The sequence below is a fragment of the Lonchura striata genome, chromosome 35, assembly GCF_050655825.1.
Source record: "Lonchura striata isolate lonStrDom1 chromosome 35, ASM5065582v1, whole genome shotgun sequence".
Classification (NCBI taxonomy): Eukaryota; Metazoa; Chordata; class Aves; order Passeriformes; family Estrildidae; genus Lonchura; species Lonchura striata.
The window spans coordinates 7,974,564-7,997,360 of record NC_140737.1 but is presented as its reverse complement, the minus strand read 5'-3'; the positions used below and the strand labels follow the sequence as shown (position 1 = coordinate 7,997,360).

Genomic DNA, 22,797 nt, shown 5'->3' with positions numbered 1-22,797 from the left:
CCCTGGGGGCTCAGCTCTGCCCTGCAGACCCCTCCCAGACCTGGCACAGCCCAGAGGCAGCTCTGGATCTGCCGGTTCTGATGGCAATGTCAGAACAACCCTGATGAGGCTGGGAAAGCGACACTGATGCTGCCTTTAAGGGGCCCTGTGCTGATTTCTGTCACTGCCTTGTTTATCCCGATCTGAGAAAAAACCTTTTTATTTTTTTCGACCTGAACTGAGAGATGAATACGTAGGAGAAATTTCACATTCAGGCAACACATAGCAGTACATTAAAAAAGGCAAATTTTCCTATTTATGCAGCCCCTGCCTTGCTGTGATCCCTGAATAATCTGCTTGAAAATGCTCTGGAGTTAAATATCGTGCTGGGAGCAGTCCTGAACAATGCAGCATCCTCATCACACCACACAAGGAGAACACTTCCAACCCTTTCCAGCTGTCTCCTACCACCCAGATTTTGGCCCCCAGCGCTGGGAGCAGCTCTAGGACTGGCTGAGAGCTGTCCCTGGCAGGCAGCAGAGTCCCTGGCCCAGCACAGCGTCCTGGGCTGCAGGACCCTGCTCTGCAGGACAGCCCTGGGCACCCCTGGCTGCTCTGCACAGGAGATGAGCAGAGAATGCACTCACAGGGGCTGTGGGCATTGGCATGTTCCAGCTTTAGGAGATCACTCCAGGAGCTGCAGCTGCATTGTCCTGCAGCCAGAGGTTCCTGTGCCAAGGGCTGGCAGTGATTCTGCCCCAGGCACTTCTCGGCCCCTTCCCAGCCCTGACTGATTGAAGCTCTCTGTGCCTCTGTGCTGTGCCCGGGCTGGCTGCAGGCAGTGCCCCAGCCCTGCTGGGCTGGGAGAAGAGCTGCTCAGCAAGAGAAATGTGCTTTTGAAGCTCTGCTTGGTTACCAGGATCATCCTCTGTGCCAGGAGCCCGGTTCAGCTCAGCAGCACAGACACAGCACAAGGACTTTAATGACCCTCTGGGGCTTTGTGCTCAGGCCCTGAACATCAGGCCCTGAGAGGGAGCTGCAGAAACCTCTCCAGAACTCCAAGTCAGAATCCAACTCCAAAGTTTCTTGGACTTTTAATGGGTCCCACTGAGGGACACGACTGACAAAGTGTCCCCAGGCCCCAGGCAGAGCAGAGAACTGGAGGCACTGATGCCAGGTGGGGACAAAGAGAAGCCAAGTCTTGGTGCCCTGGGGCACAGCAGGGTCTGTGCCACCAAGGGCTGTGAGGAGACACCTTGTCCTGAGGCCCTGGGGCCTCCTGGCACAGCCCCAGCCAGGCTGGGCACTGTCAGCCCCTGGTCCTGCCCTCAGCATCCCCCCCATGCCCACATCCCAGTGGCCTCAAGGATCTGCTGGAAGGAGTCCCTGGGGAGCCTTGGTCAGGAATGGCCCCAGGGGGTCCTTCTTGCTCCCAGGGACTGCAGGTTTTTCAAAGGACTTTGGCTTTTGCTTTTGCCTTGGAGTCTCTGAGAGGTTTGTGCAATCATGGCTTCCAATTATCTGCTGTAATTAGTCCCTGGAGAGGCTTTGTCAGGAGCAACACTCAGTGGGGCCCATTAAAGCTTCAAGGTACTTCAGTTCTTTTAAAGTACTTGGTGTTCCCCTTTTGCTACCGACTGTGAGAAGTTTGTGCAATCATGGCCCCAATTATCTGCTAAAATGAGTCCCTTGAGAGCTTGGCACTGACACTCAGTGGGGCTCATGAATACTTTGAGATTCTTAACTTTTGCAAGGTACTTTGGATTTTCCTTTCCACAGTGAGAGTTCTTTGTGCCATTTTGAATATCTGACAGGTTTTTGTGCCATCCTGGCCTCCAGTTCTCTCCTCCAAGGACTCCATGAAGAGCCTGTGGTATAGATGGACCTTTGTGGTTCCCATTAATGCTTTAGACTCCAACCACTTTGCAGTTTTCCTACTACCTTGACTCCGGGAAAGGTTTGTGCAATCTCCTCTCAGGCTCTGAGGTTCCAGGGCTCAGCTCCAAATGCAGAACAGGGGTCATTATGATCAAGTATGTCCTGACAAACCATGGGTCTGCCTCAATTTCTCTCTGCTCTTGTGCAGTTTTTCAGGAAGTTTCTGTAGTGGTTTTGGTTCATCATTTTGAGATTTCTCAGCCAATGCTTCAATTAGTGTGATGGGTTCATTGCTGGCTAATTACCAGTGCACTCACTAGAATATACTTACTCATTTCCTGCTGTGAGATAGGATTAGGAGAAAGGCAAAGTGTTTTCAAAATTTTAAAAGGTTATAAATAAAATTGTATTAATAATAACTAAAGAAAGAGTAATAAGAATCAGAACAAAACTTTCAGAACACTTCCTCTCTCCATACAACCTGACAATGTAAAGAGACAAAACCTAAAATTTTCAGTCAGTTTACCACCTCTAAAATAGTCTTTTTTCACTGCACTTAGGCAGAGAAGTTCCTCTTGTTAATGTTATGGACACTTCTACGCAAGAAAACAGTTATCTCATGGCTTTTCATTTCCACAAATAGCAGCTGCCTGGAGAAATCTGCAATCATTAACTCCATCCCATCTTTTCCCACAGATGTGCTTATGGCCCTTGTCAGCTTATGGGGTATTAATTTTGAAATGAGCTGTTTAAGAGCAACGGTTCTCTTCATCTCTTTCTGAAATCATCTTCATCTCTGGGAACAGAGGTTTTCTTCTCTCCCTGAGGGCACAGGGTCTCATCACTGTTCTCCCTTTTTCTGTTCAAACCTCTCATGGGATCACAGCTACTTCAACATTTGCTTACTTTAGCATGGAGGCCTTTGCTGAAACAAGTCATCTCTCTATGTTTTCAATGCCTTACAGGGAGAAAGAGAGTCTGATGTATCAATGACATCCTTCTCCACAGCTTTAGCAGAGTATTCCAGCCCCAAGATCAAGGCATCTCCTCATCCCGCCCATCTGGGACTCAACTTCCCCTTCCCTGCCCTCGGTGTGTTCATGCTGCTCCTCTGTGTGCCTGCCCTGTGTCCTTTTCTCTCACGGGAGGGAGGATGGCAGCACTGTCAGAGTCAATATCTCCCGGGGCTGCAGATGGTTCCGTGAGCCCGGCCGGGCTCGGTGCTTGCGGCCGGAGCTGTTTTGCCATGGAGGTTCCTGCAGCGGCTGCGCTGGGGCTGTGTCAGGCTGGGCCGCGCTGGGGCAGGGCCAGGATCTCAGCAGCCAGGCCAGAGCCCAGCAGCAGCACGGCCGGGGCCGATGGCTTCTCCTGCCCTGCCCGCCGGCTGCGGGCGAAGCCCAAGGGCGGCAGAGCCTTGGCCGAGCCGGCCCGGCCCGGGGCTGCTCCTGGGGCCCGGCGGATCCTGGCCGGGCCCGGGCTGGCGGCAGGGCAGGGCTCGGCAGGGCCAGATGTCAGCACCCGCAGCCACGGCCCGGCCTCGGCCCCGCGGCCTCCCCTGCCCTGCCCGGCAGCCGATGGCGCCTGGCGGCTCCCTGGGAAGGGGCCCGGCCCCACGGCAGGAGCCGCCCGGCCCCACGGCCGAGACGGGGCTGGGCCGGCCTCGGCACCTCTGTGGGGCCAGAAGGGAGAGAGACCCAGCCAGGCTTTCTCATCTCTAACTTGTCCATGTGTAGTGCTCATGTGCCCAAGCCCCCAAAACCTCTCATTGGGAGATCCCTGGGCCCTCTCCAAGGTGTTTTCTAATAAAAATATTAAGCTCATGATCTGTGAAAATTACCAGAGGACAGGGCTAACCCATCCTCTCTGTCCTGGCTACTTTTGTCTGGGAGCAATCCTTGGATATACGGACTTTAGGAGGCCACATTCTAATTTTGGCCATGGACCATGGACAAGAAGACCATTTCTTTTCCACAGGAATGAAAGAACACAGCCCCATTTTTTCAGGGACAGATGAAAGGTGACCACCACAGTTCAAGGACAGCCAGAGCTGGCTGTTTTTTCCTAAAACATAACCTTGCATACAGGAGATTGTTTAGGGATAATACCAGTTTTGGCAATGGGCATCTGAACACAGACAGTTCTTTTCTATAGCAAGGAAAGCACATAGCCCCTTTGCTCCAGGAGCTGATGAGAAGCAGCCCTTGGCATTCCAACATCAGCCAGACCTGTCAGGTGGCCCCTGGGAGGCCAGGCCAGCCAGACCTGGTCCATGTTCCCTCGCTTCAATGGGGTCCCTTGCTTCCAGGAGGCCCTGAGGTGTCACAATGCCCCCTTGGTGACACGGGGCCCTGAAGGGTTGGAATGGTCTCCATGGTTCCATCAGGCCCCACAGAGTCATAATGGTCTCTGGGTCCATGAAGCCCCACGATGTCACCATGGCCCCTTGGTTCCATGGGCTCCAGTGATGCCACAATGATCCCCTTGGTTCCATGAGGTGCCCACAGTGTCACAGTGATCTCCATGGGAAGGAAAGAACCGAGCCCCAGTGTGGCAGGGGCAGCCACCAGAGGCCAAGGGCAGCCAGGCTTGATGGTACTGGCAGATTTTGGCTGGGAGCAACCCTTGGATATAGGGAATTTTAGAGGTGGAATCCCAATTTCAGACATGGACACCCGAAGGAGAAGGATGGTTCTTTTCCATAGGAAGAAAAGCACGGAACACCGGTGTTTCAGGGATAGATGAAAGGCTTCCACCAGCAGCCTAAGGCAGCCAGACTTCTCTGTCCTGGTAGCTTTTGTTTGAAAGCAACCCTTGGATATAGCGAATTTGGGAAGTGGAACCCCAATTTTGGCCATTTCTGTGTAGATAAGGACAGTTCTTTTCCATAGGAAGGAAAGAATAGAGCCCCAGTGTTTCAAAGACAGAAGTGAAGAGAGGTGGCTCTTGAGAGGCCAAGCCAGCCAGACTTGTTTGTCCTGACAGTTTTTGTCATGGACAGATCCTTGGATATATGGAATTTGGGAGAAGGAATCTTAATTTTGACCATGAACACCTTGAGAAGAAGGACAGGTCTTTTTCATTGGAAGGAAAGCACTGACCCCAGTGTTTTGAGAGCAGGTGAAGGGCATCCCCAAGAGGCCAAGGGCAGCCAGATCTGTCTGTCCTTGCAGATTTCACTGGGAGCAATCGTTGGATGTACAGAGTTTTGGAGGTGGAATCCCAGTTTTGGCCATGGAAGCCTGCTCAGGATGGATTTTTTTTTTCCTATAGGAAAGAAAAGCTCAAAATCCAAGTGTTCTGGAAGAAGATGAGATGTGGCCAGCCTTAGGCCAAGCCAGCCAGACCTATCTCTCCTGACAACTTTCATCTAGGGGCTATCCTTGAACATAGGGCATTTTGGAGGTGGAATCTCAGTTTTGGCCGTGGGCACCTGGACAGGAAGAAGAATTCTTTTCATTAGTAATGAAAGCACAGAGCCCCAGATTTTCAGAGGCACATGAGTGCCAGTCCTCAGGAAGCCAAGGCCAGCCAGATTTGTGATTCCTGGCATCATTTTCCTGGGAGCTATCATTGGATATAGGGAATTCTGGAGGCAGATGCCCAATTTTGGCCATGGGTACCTGGTTGAGATGGATGTTTTTTCCCCATAATAAAGAAAAGCACATGGTCCCAGTGTTTGAAAGGCAGATGAGAGGTGGCCCCTGGGTGGCCAAGGCAGCCAGATCTGTCTCTCCTGGCATATTTAATCTATAAACAATCCTTGCAATATAACGAAATTTGGCGGAGGAATTCCAGTTTTGGCTATAGGCCCCTGGAGGAGAAGAATAGTTCTCTCCCATAGGAAGGAAAGCCCAGAGCCCCAATGTCACTATGGGACATGAGTAAACATGATGGGCAGCTTTGCGTTTGTGACGGTAAAAGAAATGTAATTTATTTCTGACTCCAACATTTATAGTTTTCCAAAGGTGACAGTGGATTGGAGGGTGAAAGTGCCACCTCTCCAATGACACTGGACAAAACTACCGTCCATCAAATTTCCCCTCCTCTATGAAGGAATGCAAAGCAGTAAGTTATTTACAGAAAGTTGTGTGAGAAAATTTGCTACAAGAATGTAAACTCAGAAGGTTTTAGAAAATCTTAAAAAATCAGGCCAACACCCCAGTGCTTCAGGGGCAGATGAGAAGTAGCCCTCGACATGCCAAGGTCAGCCAGACCTGTCAGGTGGTCCCCAGGAGGCCCAGCCAGCCAGACCTGTTCCATGTTCCCTTGGTTTCCTGGGACCCCACAGTGTCACAATGGTCTCCTTGGTTCCATCAGGCCCTGGAGTGTCACAATGTTCCCCTTGATTCTGCAGTGTCACAATGGCCCCATGCTTCCATGAGGCCTTGCAATGTCACAATGGCTTCATGGTTCCACAAAGCCCTGATGTGTCACAATGGCCCCTCGGCTCCGTGTGCCCTCGCTGTGTCACAACGGCTCCTCTGTGACACTGCAGCTGCACAAGGTCACCATGGACCCTTGGTTCCTTGGTGTCTCTGAGTTCACAATGGTCTCCTTGATTCCATGAGGCAGCACAGTGCCACAATGGCCACTTGGTTCCATGAGGATCTGCAGGGTCACGCAGATTTGTGACATTTGTCCTTGCTGCCCCTCACATCCCCCTGCCCCACAAACAGCCCCGAGCCACCCGTGAGGGACAGGCCCTGCTGTGCCAGGCTGGGCTCAGGGCTTGGCCTTTCTGCTTCCCCCAGCCAGCCCAGGCCTTGCTCAGCATTGCAGTTCCCTGCTCTGAGCCTTGGGCTCCCTGCAATCCTGGCCTCAAGGATCTGCTCTCACCAGTCCCTGAGAGCCTTTGGCAGTCCCTGCCCTCAGTGGGGCCCAGTGATGCTCCAAGGGACTTGGAGTTTTGCTCCTGGCTCCTTGAGCAGCTTCTTCAGCCTTCTCTCAGTGCCTGAGGGTTCTGGACTCAGCCCCAAATCCATCATGGGGATCATCAAAATGCAAGAATACTTCAGGGGCGCTTTGTCTTCATTCAATTGTCTGCAAATCTCCTGGGCTTGTGCAGCTGATTGGAGTCAGTTTGGAGTCCTTGTAAGGAGGAAGATTTCCAAGTGCACCTCCTGAATTTTTTTCTTTAATCAAGTGAGTATTCTTAGTTTCCAGTTCAGAGAGAGCTGATTAGAAGCATTCCCCTGGTGACCTTGATACTCAGTGTCTCATTAGGAGGTCTGGGCATGTAGAAGAATGAGCCCCCTGAGGACTGACCCTGTTTGGACAAGCTGTTCCTCACCCCCAGCCTCACCATGTCTGACATCGCCCACCTGGCACTGACATCCCTGTGCCCTGCAGCAGAACCTTGTCCCTGAGCTCTGCAGCTCCATGTCCCAGCCCATTGCACCATATCCCACCTGCTATCCTCATGGCTCTGCCTGCACACAGACACAAGAGAAGTTTTCCTGTTGGGAAAAAAAAAATGGAAAAGCCTGAGCAGGTTTCCTAAACAAGAAACCCCACTCAGGAGCCACCTGCTCAGTACAGGCTGCCTGGAGTGGTGTCACCTTTCTACAAGGGACAGTGTGGTCAGAAATGATCTCTGGAAGCAGAATTCTCTGAGTCTCCCAGCTGAGTTCTCTGTCCCTGTCCTTTCTCTGGATCCATGTTGCAGATGGAAGCTGCTGGTGCCAGCCTCACCTTTAACTTGTCTTTGGAATGCAAACAGATGTTCCCAAGTGTTTTAAGCGGGATTTGCTCAATGTTTTTATAAATCTTTTGTGTTCCCCATGGAATGAAGGGGACATTTTGGCACTGAGGGGATGACATGGAAGCAAGGAGTCAATTGTGACCCTGGGATCCCATGGAACCAAGGGGCCATGGTGACACAGCAGGGCCACATGGATCCAGTGGTCCATTGTGACACGGAGGATCCAAGGAGACCATGGAGACACCCCCAGAACCTCATGGAACCAAGGAGTCCATGGTGACCCAGCGGGGCTGCATGGAGCCAATGGTCCACGGTGACACTGCCCATCCAAGGAGGCCGTTTGGACACTGTGGAAGCTCATGGAGCGAGGTGGCCATTGTGACACTGAAGAACTTCATGACACCAAATATCCATGGGGACACAGCAGGGCACCATGGAACCCAGGAACCGCTGTTGGCAGTACTGAAACTCCTGGAACCAGGGGCCATGGTGGCACTGCAGCACCAACACAGCTGCTGCACCTTGTCACCTGCCCTGCACAGCTCCTTGGGAGGCATGGCAGGAATAGCACCCTGGGAGCCTCGGGAATGCCCCTCTGGGATCCATGGCACACGCTCCCAGGGGCTGGAATTCCAGTTCCCAGCCAGGAAAAGGATGTTCCTGCCCTTGAAGTCAAAGCTCTTATGAAAGAGCCAAAAGCCAAGTGCAGCAAGATCTTACAGTGACATTTCACTGCCAGCCTTCACATTTTCACCTGTGGTTGCTATAGCTCATGGATTGGGAATTAAATCAGGGCAGGGACTTTGCTGAGATCTGCCCTGGGTCAAGGGAGGCAATGAGAGAGAAACAGAGCAGGCAAAGGAAGGCAGGAGAGAAAGGAGGTGTTTTGGTTTGGAAGGAGAGGTGTCTGCTAAGGATGGAAAGAACCTCTCCTGAAATGTAAAAATGTAGACCCTTTCTTTCAGAATTGGTATTAATTTGAAATTAATGGGGGCTCTCAGGTAAAAATATGGGAGCAGGAATCACAATTTTTTTTTTAATAGGGAAGAAAATGAAAATATGAACAATGCAGTGAACCAAAACAACACTGACAGAGTCAGAATACAACCTGAAATCCTGCTGGACAGGATGTTGGCCACAGTCTAATTGGAATTGTGGCTGCAGTCCTCCTGCAGTGTCAGGTGTGGTTCTGTTGGAGAAGTGATCCTGTAGGAATGGGAATCTTCTTCTGAAGAGGAAGGAGCAGCTGTTCCTATGGGAAAATCCAGCCCAGAAAAAGCTGTGTTGGTGGGCCAGAATCTCAAGACTAGATGCAGGTAGGAATGCTTGGCTCCTCCCTCTGGGTGGAACTTCTCACAGTGGGATGTTACAGTTCTTATCAGTCATGCAGTGACATTCAATAGCCCCTTATCAGCAGATGTCTCCCCTGAGGGAGGATTGATTGTGGAAGAGATAAGGAAAAACTGCCCACTTAACACAGGACAATTGCCATACAGATGGCAAATAGAACACATCTTGCTTTTCAGTCAGGGACAGGAGGACACAAACAAAATCAGCTGAGAAGGCAGCACTCTGAAAATCAAATCAGAACTGACAGAAAAGGAATGGGACAGAAATCAATAATTCTGATACTTTTACTTATTATCAAAATAAATCACACCCACCCAGCCCCACACAATCCTGATCCCACAACCTCAAATTTGGATCTCACTTCTCCCGATCTCCTTCCAACCCCATCTCATCCTGGAGGCTGAGGAATTGAGCAATTTTAGCATGGGACTGAGGTGAGAACCAGCCATTTTGAGGTAGGATTGAGTCACTTTGAGGTGACAGACAAATCCACATTGGGTTTTGGAGTGGAAAGATATGGAGAATACTACCAGATATCCCCCAAGAACCCACAAATCCTCCAGAATATGTTCCCAAACAGTAAAGTCCACCTCAAATACCTCTTAAATGGTGGGACTTCTGACATCTCTGGTCAATACTCTTTTTAGTCATCTTTCAGGTGTTTTTAATTGATAAAGACAAATCAGAAGTAAATTAGGGCCAAACCAAAACCAGAGACCCCTTGAGCATCCCCTGGACACTGGACAAAACAAACTCGGCAGAAATCAAATTTAACCCTCCATAAAATGCCTTGAGGAAGATTTGCTCTTCCCACAAGTCATTTCTGATGGAAACACAAACAAATCCCAAACATTAATAAACCAACAACAGAAGCAATTCTCTGGCAATTCCAAATTTCATCAGTTCCAACACAGCTCCAGCTCAGATGCTGGCAGGTCCCAAAAAAAAAAAAAAAAAAAAAAAAAAAAACAAAACAAAAAAAAAACCCATGGAAATATGGAAATTTGCCCCAATACAGATTATTAAAGGAAGGGAGAGGTCTGTGTAGCTATCACAAAGGTGACAGGGACCAAGAAAATAATGCTTCTCCCCCCAAAGCCCATGAATTCAGGAGTTATTTGGGAATTTAGCTACTTGAGCTGGGCTTCCTGTAGGATTTAAGTAGCCTTGTGTTCCTCACTTTGAGGTGAATGATCCTTGTCAGTCTTGCTGGTATCATTTGGTCCCTTTCCTCCAGTGATTTTAACAGACTTTTCAAAGAAGGAAAACAAAATATTTTTCTTTACACTGGCCACCCACAAGAGCCATTTTCCACATAAGTTCTCCCAAAAGTCACTCAGAGGAAACTGCATACAAGTTTCCAAGAGTTCCTCCAGAAAGAGCCACAAACTCCTCAGAGGATAGAACCAGGATGTTGTCAAAAGTACTTGGGGTCAGACAACAGTGCCCTGAACTCACTGTGCAAAATAATGTTGCAATCTGGATAATAAAATTGTTAGAGAGATGCCTCTGTTCCAATTAAGGTGCTAACAAGATCAAATCCAAAGTGGATTTTATTGAACAGTAAATGTGAGGTAGAGAGAGATGGAAAGAAAAAGAGAAGAGAGCAAGGGAGTGACAGGGACAGAGGTCTCCCCTGGGACAGGGCAAGTGTGACATTGTCCCCTGTGTGCGTGGCCTTCCCAGGGTGAGGGTTTTACACCTGAGCCAGTTTGGGTAAGGGGGGTGGTGTTCACCCCCACCTCGAGCAGGGATTGCCTCACTGTTTCAGGTTACAGTGTCAGATGTAACCAAAAGTGTTTTCAGTCCCCATCTCCAAAAACTGTTATCAACAGGTGGGGCAGTGTTCTTTATCTCTTCCATGGCTCAGCCCTGATAACGCCCTCCAGGTGCCATCTTCTGTTAATGGGCCATTGAGTGTCACTGCAGCACTGATAAAATTACATCATCCCATTGTGGGATGCTCCGCCCAGGGGGAGGAACCAAGCATTCCTACCTGGATATAATCTCATCTCTGCAACACCACGATCACCTTGCCTGCTGCATTCCCAGAGGACAAGAGCTCCATAAGCACCACTGGACCTTCAGAAGAAGATGAGACCCTTCTACAGGATCACTGCTTTGACAGAATCACGTTCATCACTCCAGCCGGACTGCAGCCACCATTTCATCAGCCTGCTACCACCACCCTGATTATCAGGGTGTCAGATTATATCCTGACTCTGTGAGTTTAAACCTGTCTTTCTGTATCATAGCTTTGATCTTAATTTTCTTATTAAATTGTCCTTCTGGCTTAGACTCTCTCCCTGTTTTGCTTTGAAACAGTACAAAACTCACTGTGCTCATCCCTTGTTTTCCTCCCAAAACAGGATTTCCCATCCCAAAACCTTCACGAAATGGAGAAGGAGGCTGCGAGGAAGAGGAAGGAGACCTGGGACACCGAGGCGGGTGAGGAGGAAGTCAGTGCCCCTTTCCCCCTCTCTCCTGCTCCATCTCCCAGCCCAGCCTGGCCCCCGGCTGCTGGACAGCCCCGCTGCCTGTGCCCTCCTGCCGGGGACACACTGGGGGGATCTCCTTGCCCTTCCCTCTGGCACAGAGGCAAATCCCATCCTCTACTTGTCCTTCCTCCCACAGATGAGGTGCTAAGGGTGGAGAGCAGAGAGGACAAATCCCCATGGCAGAGCCTTGTGGAAGACGCTGTTTTGAGTGGCTCCATGGTGCAGGAACCCAATGGGAGCTGCACGAGGAGGGGCTGCAAACGCAGATCGAGGGGATCTGAGGAGGAAAGATGCACTCTGGGCCAGGAAGGTGGACAGAGCTTCAGCCAGAGCTCAGGGCTGGTGGTCCCTTAGCAGCTTCATGATGAGGAGAAGCCCCATAAGTGCTCAGAGTGTGGGAAGAGCTTCAGGTCAAACTCCAACCTGATCCAGCACCAGAGGATCCACACTGGGGAGAAGCCCTATGAGTGTGAGGAATGTGGGAAGAGCTTTAGGTCAAATTCCAACATGATCCAGCACAAGAGGATTCACACTGGGGAGAGGCCCTACGAGTGTGGGGAATGTGGGAAGAGCTTCAGGCGGATCTCCCACCTGAGCAGCCACAAGAGGATCCACACAGGGGAAAGGCCCTATGAGTGTAGGGAGTGTGGGAAGAGCTTCGGGCAGTGTGGTGCCCTGATTGTCCACCAGAAGATCCACACTGGGGAGCGACCCTACGAGTGTTCCAAGTGTGGGAAGGGGTTTCAGACTTACTCCTATCTCCTCTTGCACTATCGAGCTCATACAGATGAGAGGCCCTTCCGCTGCCCTGACTGTGGGAAGGGATTCAAGCACAACTCTCACCTTGTCAGGCACCGGCGCATCCACACTGGGGAGAGGCCCTACGGGTGTCCCCAGTGTGGGAAGAGCTTCACCCAGAGCTCTCACTTGACCAAACACCAACAGAGGCACCAGTAACGGAAGCCCCAAGAGTGTCCCGCCTGCAGGAAGAGCTTCGTGCTCTGCTCCAGCTCCATCCCCCACTGCAGGACCCACATTGGGCACAGGTCTGGTGACCCACATTCCCTGTGATCAATGTTGGGAACACACCTGACTGGTTTTCCTTTTGGTTTGGCCCTAATTTTCCTCTGATTCATCTTTATTCTTCAAACACAGCCAAAACAGGGTTAAATTAAAGAAACTGATCAAAAATATCTGAAGTGTCACCATTTCACAGGAGTTTGAGGGGGAATTTAGGATTTAGGGACGCATTCTGTGTGGAGTGCCCCTGTTGCTGAGAGGCAGGAGTTTGATCTCACCCTTCTTGTGTTGCCAATAATTCCTCCCTTGACCCAAACCCAAACTCCACCCCTGGGATACCCTATACAAACCCCAGGGCTCTGCCTTTGCCCTGTCTTTCGGTGATAAGAAATGGATTTTGGAGTTTTGTGAAACCAAGATACATCTCATTTGTTCCTGCCGCCGGCAGCTGCACTCACCCTGGACACCATGAACTCAACTTCTGGAGGATTTGTGGGTTCTGGGGTGATTTTGGGCAGTGTTCTCCATCTCTTTGCATTTCAAAAGCCAAGAGGGATGAATTTGTCACCACAAAACCACTCAATCCCACTGAAAATAACTGGATTTTAAACTATAAAGGCACAATCCCACCTCAAATTGCTTTTTCCCCCTCAAAAAAACCTCAATCCCACACAAAGCTCACTCGATTCCAAAGCTGCCAGGGTGAGATGGGGTTGGGAGGAGATTGAAAGAAGTGGGATTCCAGTTTGGAGTGGTGGGATGGGGATTGTGTGGGGCTGGGTGGCTGGGATGTATCTGATAGCAAATAAAACTTTCAGAGTTAATGATGTTTTTCCCATTCATTTTCAGTCAGTTCTATTTCCAGAGTGGCTCCTTCTCAGCTGTTTAAATTCTTATAAAAATCCTTTTTTAAAAATCGTCTAACCCAAACAATCCAAAAACCAATATCCATATAAAACCACCCATCTGCGATTATATTTTTATAAATAATTTTAATTTTTTAGAGTACTTAAGGGTGTTATTAAATTTTAATTGTTTGGTTAAATTGTATGAGACATTATAGTGGTGTTTGGTTTGTGTTTAGTATATTTGTAGTATGAATTGTTTTACTCAGGTGTGTTCAAGTGTATGTTTAGATTGGCCGGTGCTGCGAGAGGCGCTGGGCTCTGCCTGGCAACTGATGAGTCAGAGCCGTCCCGGGCGCTGATTGGCTGAAAATCGCCAGGCGGGACCAGCGCCGAGTTTCTGCCCGGGAACTGAATCGTCATCAACGCCGCGCGCTCTGATTGGCCAGGATCTGCTTCGGGGCGGGGCCGGGAGGAACTGGGGACCCCCAGGAGCCCCCCGGGTTTGGGGGTTTCCATCCCCCCTCGGCCCCCGGGGCGGCCTTGGGGCCACCCCAACACCCCAAAATGGGGAGGGTCCCCGGAGCCGCTTGGAAGCCCCAAAAATGGGATGGAAGCGGCAGGAGCCGCCCCAAGAAGGGATTGAAGGGTCCGGTCCGGGAATGGCTCCGATCCGGATTGGGGCGGGCTGGGATTGAGGGAGGGTCCGGTCAGCGGCTGCGGAGGGGCTGGGATTGGGGAGGGCTCCGGGATTGAGGGGATGGGTCCATTCCGGGACTGGGGCAGGATCGCTCCCTGGGGGTGGGCTCCATTATTGAGTCAGGGTCTCTCCCCTTCCCGATCCCAATCCCGTTCCCTGATCCTGTTCCCGATCCCAATCCCATTCCCATTTCTGTTCCCGTTCCCGGGCCAGTTCCCGATCTCATTCCCAACCCCATTACACTCCCATTCCCGATCCCGATCCCATTCCCGTTCCTGTTCTCGATCCCGATCCCACCGCTGTTTCCAGGGAATGGCTCCTATCCCAACCCCGACCCCAAACCCGGGGGGTCAAACACTGGGGTCAAACACCCCGAATCCTAACACTGGGAGGGGGGAGGTCAAACAGCCCCAAACCCAAACTCTGGGATGTCAACCTCCCCCCTGCCCCAAACCCCAAATTTTAGGATCAAACCCCCCAAATCCCAGATCCTGGGGTGTCAAACCCTCCCCAATTCCCAAACGTTGGCATTAAACCCTCCTGACCTGAAATCCTGGGGTTCAAAACATTTGGGGTGTCCAACACCCCCAATTCCCAAAGTCTGGGGTCAAATACCTCCAAAGCCCAAATCCTGATGTGTCAAACACCCCCAGCCCCCAAAGTTTGGGGTTAAAACCCCCAATCCCCGACTCCTGGGGTTTGAAATACCTGGGTTGTCCAACCCTCCTCCTCTCCAAAGTTTGGGGTCAAACCCCTCAATTCCCAAACTTTGGGGTCAACCCCCCCCCAATCCCAAACCCTGGGGTGTCACATGCCCCTGATCTCCCCCACTTTGGGGTTAAATCCCCCCAAATCAGTTGGTCAATCCCCCCAGTTTCCAAATTTTTGGGTCTAACCCCCCAAACCCCAAATCCTGGAGGTTGAAACACCTGGGTTGTCCAACCACCCCGATCCCAACGTTTGGGAGTGAAACCCCCTGATCCCCAAATCTTGGGGAAAAAAACCAAAATCCCAAACCCTGGGGTGTCAAACTCCCCCAGTTCCCAAAGTTTGGGGTCAAAAACTCCCAAAGCCCGAGGTGTCAAACCCCCCTAAACCCCAAATTTTAGGATCAATCCTCCCAGTCCCCAAAGTTTGGGGTCATGACCCCCCCCAAATCCACTCCAGCCCTGGGGGACACAGTGGGGTTTGTTTGGGGTTATTTGGGGTTTGTTTGGGGTTATTTGGGGTTTGTTTGGGGTTATTTGGGGCAGCTCCAGGTGCAATGTCTGCAGAAAAACCCTGGGTACAACACTGGGAAAGAAAGGGGAATGGGTGGGAATTGGGGGATTCAGGATGGGGAAAGATCCTGGGTGGGAAAAGGGGATCTAGGGTGGACAGGGAAGGATTTGGGTTGGGAAAGGGGGATTTGGGATGGGGAAAGGGGAATGAGGTGGGGAATTGGGGTGGAAAAGGGAGATTTTGGTATTGGAAAAGGAATTTGAGGACAGACAAAGGATGTGGGGAGAAAAAAAAGGAGAATTTGTCATGGGAAAAGGAGGATTTAGGTTGGGAAAAGAAGGATTTGGGGTCAAAAAAACATTAGGGATTAAAAGTGATTTTGGAGTTAAAAAAAGGAGGATTTGGGATAAAAAATGAGGATTTGGGCTGAGTTGAGCTGAGTTTACCTGGGAGAGTAGGGGCATGCAGGGTGTTTGGGGCAGGGTCAGGACCATTTTTGGGGCAGTTTTCTGAGATTTTGGAGTATTTTCTTGGGATTTGGTGGCAGGTCTGTGAGATTTGGGTGCAATTTTATGGGATTTAGGGTGTTTAGGGGTGGTTTTGAGGGATTTTTGGGTGTTTCTATGGGATTTGGGAGCACTTTTATGGGATTTCAGGGGTTTCCATGGGATTTTTGGGTGCTTTGAGGGATTTCAGGGTATTTCTATGGGATTTTTAGGTGGTCTGGAGGGACTGCAGGGTGTTTCCATGGGATTTTGGGGCAGCTTGAAGGCATTTGAGGTGTTTTGGGGCAGATTTATGGCATTCAGCTGCAGCTTTGAAGAATTTCGGGGTGGTTTGGAGGGATTTCAAGGCATTCCTCTGAGATTACAGGGTGGTTTGGAGGGATTTGGGGTGTTTGGGGGCAGATTTTGGTTATTTAGTGGTGGGTTTGAGGCAGTTTTTGAGGGGTATTTCAGGCCCATTTTTTGGGTGTTTGGGGTTATTTTGGTGGGGTTTGGGGTGTTCTGGGTCACTTTTTGGCGAAGGAGATCTCCATGGGTGGCTCTGGGTGATGCTGGAGCCCTGCAGGGCCTCGCGGGCGGCGCCCGCCTGCACCTCGGTGTCCAACTGCAGCGAGGCGATGTCGCGGCGCCCGGGCACCAGCGCAGCTCCTGGAACCCCGGGAACCTGGGATGGGAACGGGGCCAGGAGAGCCCGGAACACCCGGGAGCCTTCCCCAGACACCCGGGAACCTTCCCCAGACACCCGGGAATGTTCCTCAGACACCCAGGAATGTTCCCCAGACACCCGGGAACCTTCCCCAGACACCTGGGAACCTCCCCCAGACACCCCGGGAACCTTCCCCATACACCCCGGGAATGTTCCCCAGACACCCAGGAATGTTCCCCAGACACCCGGGAATATCCCCCAAAATCAAGAAATGCTCAAAAAAAAAAAAAAAATCCTAAACATTTCCCCCAGAAATTCAGAAATGTTCCCCAAAGAAATCCAGAAATGTTCCTCAAAAAACTCCTGAAATATTCTCAAAAAACTAAGAAATTTACCCAGAAAATCCAGAAACATTTATCCCCAAATCCAAACCCAACCCTGTTCCCCATCCGGAATAATTTCCAAACAATACAGAAACATTCCCAAAAAATCCAGAAATTCCCCCTCAAAAAAATCCAAAAATCCCTCCCCAAAAAACCAGAAACTCCCCCACCAAAAAAATTCAGAAATTCCCCCCTAAAAAATCCAGAAATTCATCCCCAAAAATCCAGAAATTTCCCACCAAAACTCCAAACATTTCCTCCCTAAGAAGTCCAGAATTTCCTTCCACTCAAATTTGTTATTTTCCTCAAAAAACTCAGAAATTTCCTCCTAAAAATCCAGACATTCCCCCCCAAAATTCCAATATTGTCCAAAAAAAAATCCAGCCCCAAGCCCCTCAGCCTCTCACCCCCCAAGCCCCAAAATCCCGCAGTGCCCCAAAGCCCGGCCGGAATGCCGGAATGCCGGGATTGGCCCAGATCTCCCTGGCTGAGGAGCAGGGGGAGCATCAGCTCCTGGGGCTGCTCAGGGAGCTGGGCAGGAACAGGATGTGCTTCGGGGCTTTGCCACAGCTGGGGGAACCGGGAGACAAACCCCAAAAGCTGCCCCAGAGCTGCCCAAAGTCACTCTGGATACGCAACACAAAATCTGCCCAAAATCCCAAGAGAAAACACCAAAATCCCAACAAAATCCTGAAAAAAAAACACAAAAAAATACCCCACCGAAATATTAATAATTAAAAAAAACTCACAAAAATCTCCCCAAAATCCCCCACAAAAATATCACCAAAATCCCATAAAATCCCCAAAAAAACTACCCAAAATCCAGCAAAAATCTCCCAAAAAATACTCCCAAAACCCCACCAAAATCCAATAAAAATCACTCAAAATCCTCACAAAAAATCCCACCAAAAATACCATTAAAATCACATAAAAATTCCACCATAGAATCCTCGAAAATGCCAGAAAATCCACACAAAATACCAGGAAAATCTCCACAAAAATTCCACCCAAAAGCCCACAAAACTCACCCCAAAACTCCTCACAAAAATCACCCCAAGGCTCATAGAAATCCCTCAAAATCCCCATAAAAAATTGCCCTCAAAATCCCCAAAAATCCCACAGAAAAATCCCTCAAAAAGTCCCACTAAATTCCCATGAAAATCCCACAGAATCCACACAGAAAAAAACTGTACAAAAATGCCCCCAAAAGTTCCCCAATCACACAAAATCCACACAAAAAAATCCCACCAAATCACCCAAAATATCCCACCAAAATTTCCCCAAACCCCCCCCAAAATCCACACCAAATCCACTCAAAAAATTCGCACCAAAATCCCACCAAGCCCCTCTCAAATTCCCCCAAAATGCCCCCAAGTCCTATCACATCCCACCCGAAGTGCGAGGAAATCCACCCAAAAAATCCCCACGAAAACTTCCCTCAAAATCCCGGCCAAACCTCCCAGAAGCAGCCCAAGAATCCCGCAGAGATCGCTGCGAGCGCCCGAATCGCCCGGGACAATCCCCGAGCCATCCCCGCCCGGCCCCGCGCTCCGGCCCCGCTCTCTGTGGGGCCGGGGCCTCTCCCCCCTTGGCTCTGCGCTGGTCCCGTTCGCGCTCCGCTCCCGCTCCCGCCCCACCAGCGCTCCCTGCCCTGGGCCGCGCTGGCCGAGCCCGGCCGGGCGCGCTGGATCCGCTGGGACGGCGCATCCCGGCCCCGGCCCCGGCCCCGCGGGGCTCCCGGGGCAGCTCCGGCCGGGATGCGGCACTGCCGCGGGGCTTTGGGCTTTCCCGGCGCTGCCCGGCGGCTCCCGGGGATCTGCGGCTTCCCGAGGGACTCGGGGAGCTTCCAGAGGGGACCTGGGCTGGCTCCGGGGGGATTTGGGATCACTCCGGGGGGAGCTGGGGACGGCTCGGGGGGTTTGGGGTTGTTCCCGAGGATTTTGGGGGCATCTGAGAGAGGTTCCAGAGGGGACCTGGGGTTTTCTGAGGGGTCTGGGGGAATTCAGAGGGGATCTGGGGAGGATTTGGGGCTTTCTGAGGGATCTGGTGGAATTCTCAGGGATCTGGGGCAGTTCCAAGAAGGATTTTGGGGTTTTCCAAGCGATTTTCAAGAGTTCTGAGGGATTTGGGGAGGCTCCAGAAGGGATCTGGGGCAGTTCCAAGAGCAATCAGGGACGTTTTTGAGGGATATTGGCAAGTCCTAGAAGGAATTTGGTAAATTCCAGCAGGATTTTGGGGGAATTCAGAGGAATTTAGGAGGTTCCAACAGGGGTCTGGGGTCCTTCCCAGGGGATTGGGGGTGGATTTCTGTTTCTTCCCTGGATTTCAGGCTTTTTCCCAACATTTCCTGTTTTCCCAAGGATCTGTGGATTTTCCCCTGGATTTGGATCTCACTGTGGGGTAGAAGGGGAAGGTTTGGGAGATTCAGGGTGAATTCTGGGGGGTTCCTGGCTGAATTTCGGTGTTTCCCACAGGATTTTGGGTGGGTTCCCAATTGAATTTTGTGCTTTTTTTCCCAGAATTTCAGGATTGTTCCCAAAATTGGGGTATTTTTCTGAAGATTCTGCTGTTACCACGGGTTTGTCCCAGAAGGGGAAGCTCTGGGGAGTTTTAGGGTGGATTTTAGGGATAATTGAGGCTGGATTTGGGTTTTTTCCCAAGGATTTTGGAGTTTTCCCCAGGATTTCAGGATTGTTCCCAAAATCGCAGGACTTCTACTCTGATTTCTCTCTCACCATGGGCTTGTGGTAGAAGGGGAAGCTTTGGGGGGCTCCTGGTTGGACTATGGGGATATTTGAGGCTGCATTTTCAGTTTTTCCCTCAGGAATTAAGGATTTATCCCAGAATTTCAGGATTTTTTCCCAAAATGTCAGGATTTTCCCAAGGATTTGGATCTCACCATGGACTTGTCATAGAAGGGGAAGCTTTAAGAGGTTCCTGGTTGGATTTAGGGGGTGTTCCCAATTCGATTTCAGGGATTCTTGATGGGATTTTGGGGGGAATCCTGGTTGGGTTTGGTTTTTTTCCCTCAGGATTTCGGGTTTTTTCCCTGAGAATTCCAGGATTTTCCCCCAGCATTTCTGTCTCACCACAGGTTTGTCATAGAAGGGGAAGCTCTGGGCTGCCCAGGGTGCATTTGGAGGGATTCCAAGCTGGATTTTGGGGATATCTGAGGCCAGAGTTTGGCGGTTTTTCCCCAGCATTCCAGTTCTTTCCCCAGTGCCAGAACTCCCCCAGTCGCTGTCTCCCCACGGGTTGGCCGCAGGAGGGGAAGCCCTGCAGGGAGCGCAGGGCGTTGGTGGCGCTGCTCATCTCCCTGAAGGTGAGGAAGGCCTGGCCCCGCAGGCCGAGACTGCGCCGCACCAAAATGTCCAAAATCTGCCCAAACGGCGAGGAAACGGCGCAGAGGGACTTCTCCAGCTCGGGGACACCCAGGGGACAGCCTGAGCCCCTGGGGACAGGCACGGACACTCTCAGAGCCCCCAGGACCCCCCAGCCATCCCCGTCCTCCTTGGTGTCCCGGTTCAGGTGGTTGATGGAGATGCTGGGCTGGGGCCGGGGGTCCTGCACCGCCAGGGCCGGGACCCCTCTGTGGGGACAGGGGGGCTTCAGGGGGCGTCTGGGGCTGCGACCCCTTCACCCCCTGGCACCCCTTTAGGTGTCCCCAGAGCCCCAAATCCACCCAGACCCACCTAAACCCCCCAGGTACCCTCAGATCCCCCACCTTACCCCAAAATTGACCCCAGAACCACCTAAGACCGCCCAAATCCTATTGGACCCCCCCAAATCCCCCTTACACACCTGAATCCTACCTAAACCCTATGAAATCCCCTCAGACCCCCCCAAATTCCCTCAGATCCCCTCAGAACCCCCCAATTCCTCTTACAACCCCCCCAAAATCCCCTCAGACCCTCCAATGCCCCTCAGATCTTCCTAAACCCACCTGAGAACGCTCCAGACCCTCTCAAGCTCCCCCCTAAGCTCCCTAAACCCCCTCAGACCCACCAAAGCCCCCTCAGACCCCCGCATTGCCCCCAAACCCACCGCACACCCCCTATTTCCCGTCAATCCCCCCCAAAATCCCCAATTTCTCCCCAGACCCGCCCCAAACCCCCCCAGCTCCCCCCGGCCCCCCCTCAGCTCCTCCTCAGCCGCGCTCTCCTCACAGTTTCCCGCCTCCGCCACGCGCGCGGGCTCCCCAGCCAATAGCGGCGCGTCCCGTGCCGAACCGACCAATCAGCGCGCGGCTCCCTCAGCAGCGCCCGCCTCCCCGCGCCGCGGCAGCCAATCAGAGGGAGCCGGGAGCGGGCTCGGGCGGGCCCTGCGGCGGCGCTGCCAGAGCGGGGGAGGCGCTGGGAGAGGCCGGAGCTGCGGGAGCGGCTGGGGCGGCGCCGCTGGGGAGGGGGCTCCGCACAGGGGCTGGGGCTGGGGGCTGGGGAGGGGCTGGGGGGATCGGGGCCTTTGGGGAGGGATCCGGGGGGAGTTTCGGGAGGGGTCTGGGGGGTCCTGGAGGGGTTTTGGGAGGGGTCTTGGGGGTCCTGGGGGAGGGGTCTTGGGGGGCGGTCTTATGAGGTCTGGGGTGGGTCCTCAGAGGTTTTGGGAGGGGTCTGGGGGGGGTCCTGGGTGGGGTCTTGGGAAGGGTCTGGGGGGGTCTCAGGGGACATCCTGGGCTGGGCTCGATTGGGGTCTGGGGGCTCTCAGGGGGTCCTGGGCCAACCTTGGGGGTCTCTGGGGGGTTTGAGTTCCTGGAGGGGGTCCTGGGGAGATTTGGGGGTCCCGGGGGGTCCCAGGCCCACCCTGAGCCGGGGTCTGGGGGTTTGGGGGAGGAGCACAACAGGGGTTCCCACTGCCCCGATTTTGGGGGTCTCCCATGGTGCCCCCTCCCCAAAAAGCTCCGAGGGCCCCTGAAGTGGCTCCTGTTCCACCGGGCGGTGCCTCTGACCCAGGACAGCCCCCAGTGAATCTGGCGGGCTCTGGGGGGTTTGGGGGGATTTTGATGGGGTTATTGGGCTTTGGAGGATTTTGTTGGGAGTTTAGGGAGAATTATTGGGTTTTTGGAGAGAATTACTGGGTTTTGTGGCAGTTACAGGATTTTTCAGGGTTTTGTGGCTTTGGGGACATTGGATTTTGAGGGATTTTTTTTAGGGATTTGGGGATGTTTTTTGGAGGCTTTATTGAAGTTTTTGAGAGTTTTTTTTAATTGTGGTGGGTTTCACTGGGATTTTGTTGGATTCTTTGTGGTTTTGAAGAGTTTTATTGGGATTTTGGGGTGTTTAAGAAGAATTTGGGGGGGACTTTGCAGTTGTCCCAGGGTGTGGGGAAGGGCTGAGAGGCACCAAAATCTCCTTTAAACCCCTGAAAGTCCCAATAAAACTCACAAAATCCCAATTAAATCTCACAAAAACCTCATTAGAACACCCCAAAATTCCAATAAAAGCCCACAAAATCCCAAAAAAAACCCACAAACCCCCCCCCCCAAAAATGTACCCAAAACCACAAGAAAATCCCCCCAACACCCAAAGAAATCCTTGCAACACCCAAAAACCCCACAAAATCCCCCCACAAAAAAACCAAACAAAGCCAAAAACCAAATCCCCAAAGAATGCCATTAAATCCCCCAAAAATTCCAATAAAATGTCAAAAATTCCACAGTTCCACAAAATATTTAGTTATTACAAAATACACACACCAGCACTGTGAGCTGCCGCCCTCCACATACTCAGTTACACCAGAGCCGGGTTTTTTGGCCAATGCCTCATTTACAATCCAATACATGTGGCTGGTCTGGAGATGGGCTGTCCCAAAAGGCGATACTGGAACACCTGGGAGCTGATCATGCTGGTAGCGACCCAAGATTGGGATCGCTGGAGTCCTCCGGGCTGATACATCTGAATGCCACGGTTCCCATAACCTCATCAGGAAAAACTGTCCACTCCTGGACCTGGATTGTTCAACCCTGGCTCAGAGAAAAGAACTTTATGAATATGTGGGACTCTGAATAGAAAGAAAAGGCAGATGACTAAACTCCTGGCCTCGGGCAGAAAATTTCCTATAAAGAACTGCCGGGTCC

At 51.7% G+C, this 22,797-nt stretch overlaps 2 protein-coding genes across 2 annotated transcripts in view; one reads left to right on the top strand and one right to left on the bottom strand.

The window, feature by feature from the left end:
• The window catches only part of LOC144248810 (uncharacterized), a 288,957-nt gene that overhangs the window by 147,299 nt on the left and 118,861 nt on the right, over positions 1 to 22,797 (bottom strand). The window lies entirely within an intron of this gene.
• LOC146764346 (uncharacterized) lies at positions 11,305 to 12,363 on the top strand. Its single transcript, XM_085564974.1, has 2 exons — positions 11,305 to 11,367; positions 11,764 to 12,363. The coding sequence occupies exons 1-2, from the start codon at positions 11,305 to 11,307 to the stop codon at positions 12,361 to 12,363; spliced, it is 663 nt and encodes a 220-aa protein (XP_085421100.1).